Raw genomic sequence first — 12665 nt, forward strand, 5'->3', positions numbered from 1 at the left:
CATCAACAACTACATGAGAAAAAATAATATATAGTTTTGCTAGTATCATTAGGGTGGATTGGGTTAGTCAAGGTAATTTTATGTTCAATAAAGGGATGATTTGAAATAAAAATTGACAAAATTATTAGTTAACAACCAAAATGTAAATTTCTATCAAACAACAAGCAATGAACACTGATTAATTGAGTAATAAACACAAGGTAAAAGGTGGGAGAGGTCGTATGGGTTGATTTAATGCTTCCATTGGGTTTGATTTAATTGTGAGGGTGTTTTATTCATGGCATGTGTATTGCGTGCTAGAGCATCAAGTCATCATCAAATTTGGCATGTATGTCTACTCTTTTTTAGGTACTTATAGGAGATAATTTTGGAGTATGAGTTCTTTTTTGAAAGAGTTTCCTAAAGTGTATCAATGTCTCTCTTTTGAGTGGTTTTTTTTTCATTCATTCTTATTATATGTGGTTTACACTTGAATATTATCTAAATTTGTGGATCTTACCATCATGACATATTTTCTCTTATGGTTAATGTGAAATTATTTCATACCATGGTTAGTATAAAAAAATCTATATTTTCATTTGGTGCCCATTTAATATTAAAAAATGCTTATGATTTTCATACTAGTAGTGTAAAATTTATTTCAAAATTTGCATTTTGATGCCATTTTACTTTTAGAGTTGTTCCTATTTTGAGAGAATGTCTTAATACTTATACATTGGCATACTCTTGTATAAAATCAAGCCCTTTTATCTAGCATCTACACACAACACTATGCTTATTATGCCGAGAGGCATCTACAATGACATCAAAATGTCCGTAAACAAAAATCTATTTTTGAAACAATTTGACATGCGAATGACAGGTAAATGCATGAAATATGTCATGTTTCAGCTTTTGTGTAGGTGTTATTTTATTATTCCAAATAAAATAGAACCCTCGCCACTTGTTTCTAGCTAGATTCACAGCTTTTTGCATACAAGACTTTAATGGATTTGTATTTAGTGTTTAGTATTTTCAAAGAACATTTATTTTACAGATGGTTCTCTTCTATTATAAGATATCTCTCGGCGTATTTTACATATATTTTTAAATATAAGTATACTAGTTACCATATCTTACTCATATGTAAGCGTTTTGCCATACATTTGACTTATTTGTTCACTTTTCATGATTTTGCATGCATTGATCTCAATGCATTTATTTTTTATCATGATTTTGTATGTTTTGATGCCAATTTAAGTTTCTAGTCATGAGATCATCCCCAAAAGCTTGAACTTGATCTCCCTAAATTCAAATTCATAAAATTTAATTTGTACAAATAGGCCTCCTTCACCTTTTATCTAAAACTAAATATGTAGATACTGCCATGCGCTACTATTTAAAGACATTCATTTACATTCATTTAGGAAATCATTCACACATTTAGAGCTATCACTCATTCTAAATCATTTAAGTTAATAAAATTTGATAGTTAAAATAAATAAATAAATTATATTCTAGATAATCAAAACAAAATAATAAAATTCACAAAACCACTGAAGCTGCAAAATTATGAAATCACCTATTTTAAAATACACCTTTGAATTCAAAACCCCTTTACATGGAACGGCAACCTAACCCAGCAGAAACCAACAGAGGATCGACTGACAGGATTATCTATTACATGCTAAAATCACTAAAACACAATAACGAAAATCTTGTGCAGCCATCATTTGGCTGCAAATAGAAACAGTGCTCTTATAAGCCTATTGCAATATCAGAAGAGTAACATTTACAGTGCTTGGTGAACGACTTTCCTCCCTAAAGCGTTTTAACTTGTTTTGTGTGCTTTAAACAACAGGTAATGAGTTTGCAGCAACGAGGCATCACTGCCGAGCAATTGTGTAGTGCTCTACGGATTATGGTGTAACAAGAAAAGCTGAGAAAGGAGAACTTGATCTTGATGGCATTGGCATTTAATGCATTTAATTATGGATCACTTGAATCTTACCTCTCTTGTGAACTCTGTAACAGCAGTTCTAAAGTGCCAAAAGTACGCGCATGTTGTCTGGATTGCTAGTTTTGGAACTAAAATACAATCATTGGCTTTTGGATATCACGGTAGCTGTGCACGGATTGAAGATTATCGTGAAGAAGATTCAACGGAGAATGAGCAGCCTAAAAATTGCTACGATTCCATTAGCGAACATGTTAGTAATTTGTGCAGAAATGGTCCACTTCTAGTGGATTCTAACACATATACGTGTCTCCTGCAAGAGTGTGTCAAATCTAAAGCACTAGAAGGAGGTCAAAGGATTCATACCCACATGATCAAAACGGGGTTCAAGCCTTGTGTTTTTCTCCAGACGAATCTTGTTAATATGTATGCCAAATGCGGTAGTTTGGAGGACGCGCGACAGGTGCTTGACAAAATACCTAAACCAGATATAGTTTCATGGAATTCACTAATTTCGGGATATGCCCAATATGGACATTATGAGGATGTTCAGAGACAATTTTGGCAAATGCGTAAGTTGGGAATGAATGTAGATCACTTCACATTTGCTACCATGTTGAGTGCATGCGCAAAGCTTGGTGACCTCAGACAGGGAAAGCAGATTCATACCCACATTATTAGAACCGGTTTCCGGTCTCAGCTTTTTGTATCAAATGCACTAGTTGATATGTATGCTAAGTGTGGGAGGCTAGAAGAAGCTCATATTGTGTTTGATGAAGCTTCTGAACGAGATGGAATTTCTTGGAATGCACTGATTACAGGATATGCACAGAATGGGCATGATGAGGAGACACTGAAACTTTTTGGCCAAATGCAACAATTGGGGTTGAAACCAACATTTTTTACATTTGGTAGTATTCTCAAGGCATGTGGTGATGGTGGAATTCAAGAACGTGGGAAAGTAATCCATGCTTATATCATTAAAACTGGATTTGAAACAGATGTCTTTGTTGGATCTGCTATAGTTGATATGTACGCTAAATGTAGGGCTATAGCTGACGCGCTTAAAGTGTTCCACAAAATGCCTGCGAGAAATGTAGCTACCTATAATGTAATTATTGCAGGTGTTATCCAGATTGCAGATATTGAGTCAAGTCCAAAATATGGAGAGGACGCAATTAACGTATTTATCCAAATGCAGCGGATAGCGATGAAGCCTAACCATTTTACCTTTACCAGTATCCTTGGAGCTTGCAGCCGCCTAGCATTTCTTGAACATGGCAAGCAAGTCCATGCCCACATCATAAAGGGTAAGCTTGAATCGAATGAATTTGTGGGAAGTGCTCTCGTTGACATGTATGCCAAATGTGGAGCAGTAGAAGATGCATGGAAATGGTTCAGCAAAATGCCAAAGCTAGATATTGTCTCTTGGACGGCAATGATCTCAGGATATGTACAGAATGGACAATGTGAAGAAGCCCTGGAATTTTTTTGCCAAATAATAAGGGAAGGCGTGAAGCCAGATCATTTGATTCTATGTACTGTTCTAAGTGCATCTGCCATCTTAGCAGGCCAGGAACAAGGAAGGCAAATCCATGCCTACAGTATCAAAACTGGATATGAATCACTTGTTGTTATAGGAAACTCCCTCATTGACATGTATAGCAAGTGTGGAAGCATAGATGATGCAGGTACTTTCTTTGGTACAATGTTCAAGCGAGATGTAGTGTCATGGAGTGTGCTGATTTCAGGATATGCTCAGCATGGGCGTGGGAAAGAAGCTCTTCAACTTTTTGCTCAAATGCAAGAAGAAGGAACAAAACCTAACCACATCACCTTTGTTGGTGTTCTATCTGCTTGCAGCCATGTTGGGTTAGTGGATGAAGGTTATCGATACTTCAATTCTATGATTAGAGATCACGGCATTGAACCAAAAGTAGAGCATTGTGCCTGTATTGTTGATCTTCTTGGTCGTGCTGGGCGTATGGATGAGGCAGAGCACTTCATAAATGAAATGGGAGTTGAATCCAATGCAGTAGTGTGGCGTACATTGCTTGCAGCCAGCAGAATCCATGGGAATTTGGATCTGGGTAAGCGTGCTGCAGAACACATCATTGAGCTTGAACCTCACACTTCTGGCACGTATGTTTTGCTTTCAAATATCTATGCCTCGGTTGGCAGGTTGGATGATGCAAGAAAAGTAAGAAATATGATGAGAGATAGGGGACTTAAAAAGCAGCCAGGTCTTAGTTGGATTGAAGTCAACAATATTGTTAATTGTTTTACTGTAAGGGTATAGAAAATCTTACCGGTGAATGGAAAGAATATGCAACATTTGAGAGACCGATGAAACAAATCAAAGAAGCAAGCCTGATACAAATTTTGCTCTACATTAGTGGAGCAGGAACCAAGGGAAACTTCTCTTGCGGCCATTACAGTGAAATTTGGGAATCGCATTTGGTTTGATTAACACTCTGCTTGGAATGCCTGTCAAAGATATTAAGAAATTCCATGCGTGAGGGGACATACATACTGCTACGAATTGCATCTTCAAGATATGTGAGATAGAAAGTATTTTTGGGAGAGGGCAATCATTTCCCTCATTTCAAGGATAGGTAGTGTTCTTGCAAAGGAGGCAGTCTAACCAAAAAATTGATAGCCAAAGGATCGTGTTCTATTTGTTCTTTGTATTCTTACACAACCTTTCTGTTGCAAAGAATGCAAACAAGTACTACAGATACTTCAAGGTATGACAAAATGAGCGCCCCTGCAGCTGAAGGTGTTGAATGCTAGTTTTGGAGGGGTAAGAAAGCACGGAAGCAAGCTTAAGCTTTGCAAGGATGAAAAACACCTGGGAGAAGGTTCTATATACACAAAGAGGACTTCCATCATGATAAAGATACTGTTAGAAAAAACTAATCATGCCAAATAGATGGTGTGCCTTGTGTTGGAATTTAGAAGTGCCATGACCAACCCCCTGTTGGATCCTGGACACTTGCGGGAGTGGAGTATTGTGTTTGACGAAGCTCAATCGTTGAGTTGCTCCACAATGCTATCCAATGTGGTTGGCACTTACCTTTTGCATAATGACATAGAGGATGTGTTGTACTGAAGGGTACAAGGGTACGTGACCCCGGGATTTTTTTGCTTGTGTCTTCGCTTTGGGGACATCTTGGGGATGGGGATGGCTCGGGGACGTTTTCTAGCCATCGCCAAAATTTGCCACATTCCTGTGAACGCCCGTCCATCCTTCCATCCAGAAGCGGGCCAGCCATCCCATCTTCTAGGATGGAAGAGGGCCAGCCGCTCACAAAAGTTTTTAAAAAAGCAAAGCAATGTTTCTTTTTCATTTATTTTGCTGCAATTTAAAAAATAGCATTTGTACTCCATTTTTATAAAATTTTCAATGCTTTTTATTTTCCTAATTAATTGAAAAATCTCTATCTTTTGGTTTAGTAAGTCAATACCAAGAAATATTTTTGCTAATGTAATAGACAGATGTATTAGTCACATCATTTCTTGTTGGTTTTGTGAAAGCATTTGTGCTGATCCCAGTTGAAACAAGAAGACAAAACCCTATTTTTGCGCTGGAGTTTCCCACATCGAGTTTCTTTGTGGCATATCTTGTATCTCGTGATCTATTAAATTGTTTTGTATTCTTCACTTGCTTAATTGTTGATTTGTTGCATGCTGTTTTCATTCCAGCAATTATGCAAGTATGTAAATTCTATGATCAAATTCTTAACTTGTTCCTTAAACTTTATGTTTCCATTCCAACAATTATGCAAAGTATGTAATTTGTTAAATCCTATCCCTGAAATGCATCCCCCTGTCCTTTTTGTTGCTTCTCCTGCGGTCTGGATGGTTAGGAAGGTTCTTATGTTTTGAACTGGTCTATGTATAAATTGCAGAGGACTTTTGGTCGATGAAGGTTATGTTCTATGGTTCACCTGTCAGATATGAATATAAGTAGCGGCTTAATTATGGTACCTTAGTTTTTTGGCATTAATTTGTGTTTGCCACTTCTATGTTCGGATTTTGTGTGTTCCAGCTACAGCTGATATTCTTTCAAGCATGGTAAGTTGTGGTGGATTTAGGGCTGGCAGTCTTGCTTTAGCCAGTTTGATTATCATAGTTGGATAAATAATTTTTATTTAGATAGATCAGGTGAACACAATTTTATCAGCAATATGGGCTTCATTGCACAAGCTTTTGTGGCGCATGGATGCCGAACCCATATTTATACAAGTATGATCTTTCAAATGCCTTTTTGAAAATATATCAATATCCATTAAGACACGATTTATACTTTATTTCAAGCAGTTTCAAAAAAATTTACTGCGATTGCAGATGACAGTAGAGAGGTGATATGGATGTCGACAGTAGTTAATGATAGGAGAGGTGACAATGGCTATTCTTGAGTGACTTTCCTATCAAAAATATTGTAGGGGTCAGTGTACATATGTTCAGAGCTTTATGGAATGCACTCTGAGCTTATGGAATGAATCTGCACCTTACACATTTGGATATTTGTGCACTTCTAGAGAACACTACAATAGAATCCTCTACTCTGTTGGCTTTTTCTAATTTAATATTTTTTTTTTGAAGTCTGGATGGTCTAGGTTCAGCCAAGGCATGACCTTGACGTACCCACAGAGTATCCAGTAGCTAGTCATCCCAAATCCATCGTGGCTCCTGCTCCCACCACCTCTCCAGTCTGGTATATTGACAGGGCTGAAACTTGCAGAACCCAGTAACATAGCTTTTATGGCTATCTAAATTTCTCATGGAGTAGGATGCTTTGTTTTCTTGTTTAAAGCTACTGATATGGCGACAGAGCCAAAACTTGCCGAACCCAGTAACATAAGCTTTATGGCTATTTAAATTTCTCATGGAGTACGATGCTTGTTTTCTTGTTTCATCAAGCTAGCCATGTAAGTTGTTCAACAACATTGTCATATGGTAGGTTGCCCATTGCCCTATTTAGACAATCTATCAGCATAAGTCTTGAACACACAATAATCCCGCCTTCAAGATTTTTAATAAGACTGAACTGTTTTGTCTCATAATAAATCAAGTTACATGTCAAAAAGTGTCTAGACTTATGTTCCAATAGAAAGTAGCTTCTGGTTTGAATTTGCTTTCATATTTGGGCCAAGTTTTTTGTTGGATTATATATTCCAAATTTCCACCATACTTACAATACTTGTGACTCAGCAAAAATCAACAGATCCAATTTTGACTTGGATTCTACGACTCAGCAAATTCGGCAAATTAAACAAATACTTGAATTCATTAACTCACTAGAAACTCAGCAAAGTATGGTAAATGCGAGTTAATAGGCAATTTCTTCAGCTGCAAATTAACTCATGAGTACTGAATGATCTTCTGAACTATGCCTTCCTCTTTGTTTTCTATATTCATTTGAAAGTCCAATTTTTTTGACTGATTGCTGTTATTTGTAAAGCCTGCCAATAACTTATAGTTACTGCAATATTATTGAAAGGCTAGACTTCAGCGCGTCTGAAAACAAGTTTGATTGCAATATGATTTTTAACCTTAAGCAAAATGGCAGTCTGAGAAAATAGGTTTGGACTACATGAATGTGGAAATTAAAAAAAATGAACGATATCAAGAAACTGGTTGAGAAACTGCAAAGAAATAACATGTTTTTCTTGCATCAGAAGCAATTATTTAAGTATTGGAAGGAATAGTAAATGAAACCAAAGCTACGATCAAGTTCCAATGAGATTTTTTTCTGTGGGTAGCTGTGGCATGGAGGAAAATCAAACATTTCAGACTGTCCAGCTGAGTGCCAACTTTCTGCTGTCCTTGCTTAAGAACAATTGGCAAAATGTAGTTAGCTACTGTGCCATTCTTTTGGTTTCTTCTTATTGTGTCTATGCCTACTAAAATTGACTAAATACATTGGATATAGTTCAAGGATTGAACCATTTCTCTGTATAGTCTTATTTCAGTGTAATGGATTTATTTCTATAAAAACAGTCACTGAACAGTTGTAGAATGCAATGTAATGATGCAGGTGTGTTGTTTCTATCTAAAAGGTACCATGGTCAGCCATCTTGGATATTCTTGCTGGAAAAATTAAGGTTCACATTTTAATAAAGTCACTTCAGTGATTTTAGTAATCAGTTGAAAATTAGTTTCCAGTAAGGTAGTTTGGGAAGTTGTGTGGGAATGCAATGCTTTAATAAGCATTTGCACATTATTTTGTAATTATTGAGTGCTTAATAATATTTAATACATCGTTACTGTGCACATCATGGGTTAGATTATTTTGCAATACTTTTGCTTGCATTTTTCAAAATGGTATCAGAGCATTAGGGAGGAGGTCTTGGAGGCATCCAGAATGGAGTGATAAAACTTAGAGCGAATTGCTTGTGCTGCATGCAGAGCAGAGGAGACCATTGTTTTTGCAGCGTGCAAAGCAGAGGAGAATCAGTTGATGCTGCTTGTGATTGGTGAAATTTATCATTTTTCAACACTGTGCCAAAGATCTGAATATTGCACCAAAGACCTTGTGCTACGTGATCAACACTAAGGGTTATGAAAGTATGCAACGGTAGAATAGTATTTCAATGTGCATTGTCAATGGTGCGTGGGAGACAACAATAGCAAGAGGCATGGAAATATAAAGATTTCGAAAAGGGAGCACAACATGGTGAAGAAGCAAAACATGACGAGAGTAGAAAGTCTTTGCTGTATTTTAGGTTTTCCCAAATTTTAAAGAAATTATATAAAGATAGAATTACTCCTTTTGGTGAATACTGCAAACAACCGCAAGAAGAATCTGCTGGTCACATGGCAGATTACATGCAGAGAGGCAGTGTAGAGTTGAAGAAAAAGGCACACCGCTGAAACTTCATATGCAGGGAGAAGGACCATTCAAGATGAACTTTTTGCAGAGTGGAAGAGTGCGGATAGAAAACGTGGGATCTGCTTTCCATTGCCTATGAGAACATTCCTTTCCAGTGCAATAATTATTTCATTTCATCTATAAATAACTACATGGATCAATTCTCATCAAAGCAACAACTGTCCATTTTTCATTCACATTTCAGTCAAGAAACTAGGCCATGCCAATTGCTGCAATTAAAACAGTTTGATTTATGCAATGTTGGATAATTACAACTATAAAACAAAATCTATCTTATATTTTTAAAAAACAGTTTTTTCTTTTAAGAGATAATTTTTTTCCTTGTTTTTTTCGTTGTTGGGTGGTGGTTGTTATCTTGAAGATATTTTATATATCTCTGTTGCCTTGAAGGCAAAGTTATTGAATTGTAATTGTGATAGCAGCAACTATGAAGATTGCAATAATACCTTGCCCTGTGGATGTTTCCATTGCTTATTGTCAAAGTTTTATCAAGTAAATATGTGTCTTATGTATTATTTTGTTTTTCTATTTTATGTTCTTCATTCATTATTCACAACTAATTTGTGCTGCAACTTTTAATTATTCTGGGTTTTATGCTTACACAGCAAATGGTATCAGTGCAATTATTTTTGCAACAACTGTGTTAGGATTTGGTGTTGATTTTGTAGCATCAAATGACGAAGATTTCGAATGCAATGTTCGAGGTGGAGAAATTTAATGGGAAGAATAAATTTGAGCTTTGGAAGCTCAAGATGTATATACTTTGTTAGTGCAGCAAGAATTACCCAAAGCATTTGTAGTTAAGTCAAAGAAACTTACATATATGACTAATGAGGACTGAGATATAAATACGAAAGCTCTTAGCACAATTCAGTTGTGTTTGGCAAATGAGGTTCTTTTTAATATTGTCGAAGAGGAAACAATAACAGACTTATGGAGGCAAACCAAATCTACTTGAAGAGGAAGTTGTATAGTTTGTGAATAAGTAAGGTATAAAAATTGTTGATCATTTAAATCTACTACGAACTTGTACTTTAATCAAGGGATAATAATTAATATAACTCTGTCTTGATTTTTAAGAGAAATAAGATGACAAATAAGTTCTAGATCAAATCTTTGGCTGCAAGATATGTTAATCCTATGAGGATCCGGTTAATACTGAGAGCGGGGGGTGAATCAGTATTAAGACCAATTCAAACTTTCACTCAAAATCAAACTTATCTCAGATCTGAAACCATTTAACAAATATCTCAACTTATGTAATCAGATCTAATAACCTCATTATCAAATTTGCTTAACACATTAATCAAATCATTTATCAATACTTACACCACCAAAGAAATCATATAAACGTGATCATTTACCAACTCATTAACCTTATCAATAAGATCAAATACTTTCTCAAACAACTTTCTATCAATATCGGTAACCTCTGATAAACTTTTGATAAAACATCATAACTGGTGTCTCGAAAATAATGCATGAAATGAAATATAAACAAGAACATCACATGAAAAACATTCCACATAGGAACACCATAAGTTTTTGATGTGGAAACCCAAATAGGGAAAAACCACGATGGGAGTTGGCACCCACAAACATTTGTACTCTTTTGAAGTACGCCTTGTTAGGAGCTTACAATACACCCGATTAGGAGCAGACCCTGTTAGGAGTCGCCCGGTTAGGGGATTTGCCTTGCAGCCCGGTTAGGAGCTTGATGATCTGTTAGGATCAACCTCGTGAGAGGATTTAACACTCTTTTGAGAGATGCCTTGTTAGGGGACTTAAATGTTTAAGGCCTGTTAGAAACTACCCGGTTAAGGGATTTAACCTGTTGTAACTGTTAGGGAACAATAGTAAGAAAATGATTTGTTACTTGCACTTCTCTGCTTGCTTGATCAAATCCATTTATACTCAACACTTTGCAACTCTTAGGCAGATCTCACACTTCACTTGGACGACTTAACACATTCTCTAAGACCACCGACACAATAAACATCAACTATGTCAACCTAAATGGCCATCTCAACTAGGTTGGCCACAAAACCTAATTACATCATGAATTTACAATTATATCACAAGAGATCATCATAGATCGCTATACAGATCATTACAACAAATTACAATGCAATATCAACTGTTGGTTGATCATAACTCATCACGGAAATCCGATCTGTATCATCAAAACACTCTACCAAGCGTTTCACTGATTCCCAAGAAAATCTTTCTTGAATCACGCCAAAACAACTATCAAATCTTTCACGCGGGTTGTGTCGTGTTACCAACTTGATGTAGACCCGCTGTCGATCACCGTCATAACAAAAAACATTATCGGTTTGATGATTTCTTCACCGGTCCTTAAACCCTACTAAAACCTTCGCAAAACTTCATCAAAAATTTGAAACACGCCTTCCGGTAATCATCACAAGTTCTGATTCCAGTCATATACACCTTTCCATGATACAAGTTCACCATCCAAACCGCAAATCGCCAGTCATCGCCAATCGACCGATCCAATCAAAACAATTCTGCTTTACTGGTTAAAGTCCTATTTCACAGACTTTAGTTCACTGCCGGTAAACCCTGTCTTCCGGTAAACCAAATCACTTAGTTGACAAAACAAAACATCAGGAACATCAAGAACATCAATTGTCAACAATGACAACACAAATAACTGATCATGTAATCTATTCATAGAATCTCAATCTCTTCATCACAAATAGATTTATATCCTTCACCGGTGCAGTCATCCAATTTCAACTACATCAGTTATGCCAAATGCCAACAAGATAACCTTTTAGGATGAACCAAGCATGAGAGATAATCAATATGAACCTTGGTTCTTGGTTGCATAATATAGTGAGGGTGACTTTATTTAGTAGCACTATAACCACATTTTACAAAACATATATGTAATGATGAATCTTAGTACTTGGTAATATGTTGATACCATGGTAAAGGCTTTGTGTGACTATAAAATGTCTATCAACCTCATAAAGATGAGAACTTTGATATAGGAATTATCATGAGAACTAAATGAAGGGCACTATAGTTAAATTAGATTTATTTTATATTAACTATGTTATTATGCCTAATTTATGTGTAAGGATTTGATTTGGAAAAGTTGGTCCTTATAAGTGCTCATTGTCTAAGTTGTGTCATTAAAAATGGGTGATGGTTCAATACTTAGCTAATTATAAGATGTTTGACAATTGTGACCATTGAATATAAAGAAGTTTCGAGATCTTGATCCTAGTAATTTCCATTATAGGACATAGCAATAATTCATTATGGTAACATCTTATATGTTCTTATTGTTTTCTTTACATGGTCTTCATTCATTAAGACCACCTTTGGTTTTCTCAAGGGTAACTATCTACCAAGGTTGGGAAACCTCGAGACACATATCTCACTCATGTATGTGACAAAAGGGTTGTCTATAATTTATATAGATTACATTATCTTGGGAATGGGGTTGAATTTCCTTACATATAGTTAAGCACTGTTAATAGTCTTAACATAAGATAATACTATAGATGAAGGAAATAGAGATCTAAATCAAAGATTCAGATTTGTTCCAACATCACAACAATAGATTGCTAAATGAACAAAACATGCAAACTAAATATCAATTTAAACATGCATGCCTTCAATGGATTTTTTACTCTATTGCCCTCCTATCTACCAAGATCTTGTGTTTAATAATAAGTGCTCTCAAAATCACAATGCACAAGAAGCTATGAAGAACAAAGATTAGAAGATTAATTCCAAATGATGTGAAAATATGAAATCAGATCAAAGTATGAAAGCAATCAAAGATGTGAGAGAATA

At 35.9% G+C, this 12665-nt stretch overlaps 1 protein-coding gene across 1 annotated transcript; it reads left to right on the plus strand.

The window, feature by feature from the left end:
• The first annotated feature begins 1592 nt into the window (after window positions 1-1592).
• LOC131060171 (pentatricopeptide repeat-containing protein At3g13880) lies at window positions 1593-5806 on the plus strand. Its single transcript, XM_057993303.2, has one exon. It carries the CDS (start codon window positions 1959-1961, stop codon window positions 4233-4235), a length of 2277 nt encoding a protein of 758 aa, XP_057849286.2. The 5' UTR covers window positions 1593-1958; the 3' UTR covers window positions 4236-5806.
• The last annotated feature ends 6859 nt before the right edge of the window (window positions 5807-12665 follow it).

This window comes from Cryptomeria japonica, chromosome 7 (assembly GCF_030272615.1).
Source record: "Cryptomeria japonica chromosome 7, Sugi_1.0, whole genome shotgun sequence".
NCBI classification, from domain to species: domain Eukaryota; kingdom Viridiplantae; phylum Streptophyta; class Pinopsida; order Cupressales; family Cupressaceae; genus Cryptomeria; species Cryptomeria japonica.

What these genes read in the sequence shown, in the direction of transcription:
- LOC131060171 (XM_057993303.2), top strand. Translation starts at nt 1,959, where the DNA reads ATGCATTTAATTATGGATCACTTGAATCTTACCTCTCTTGTGAACTCT.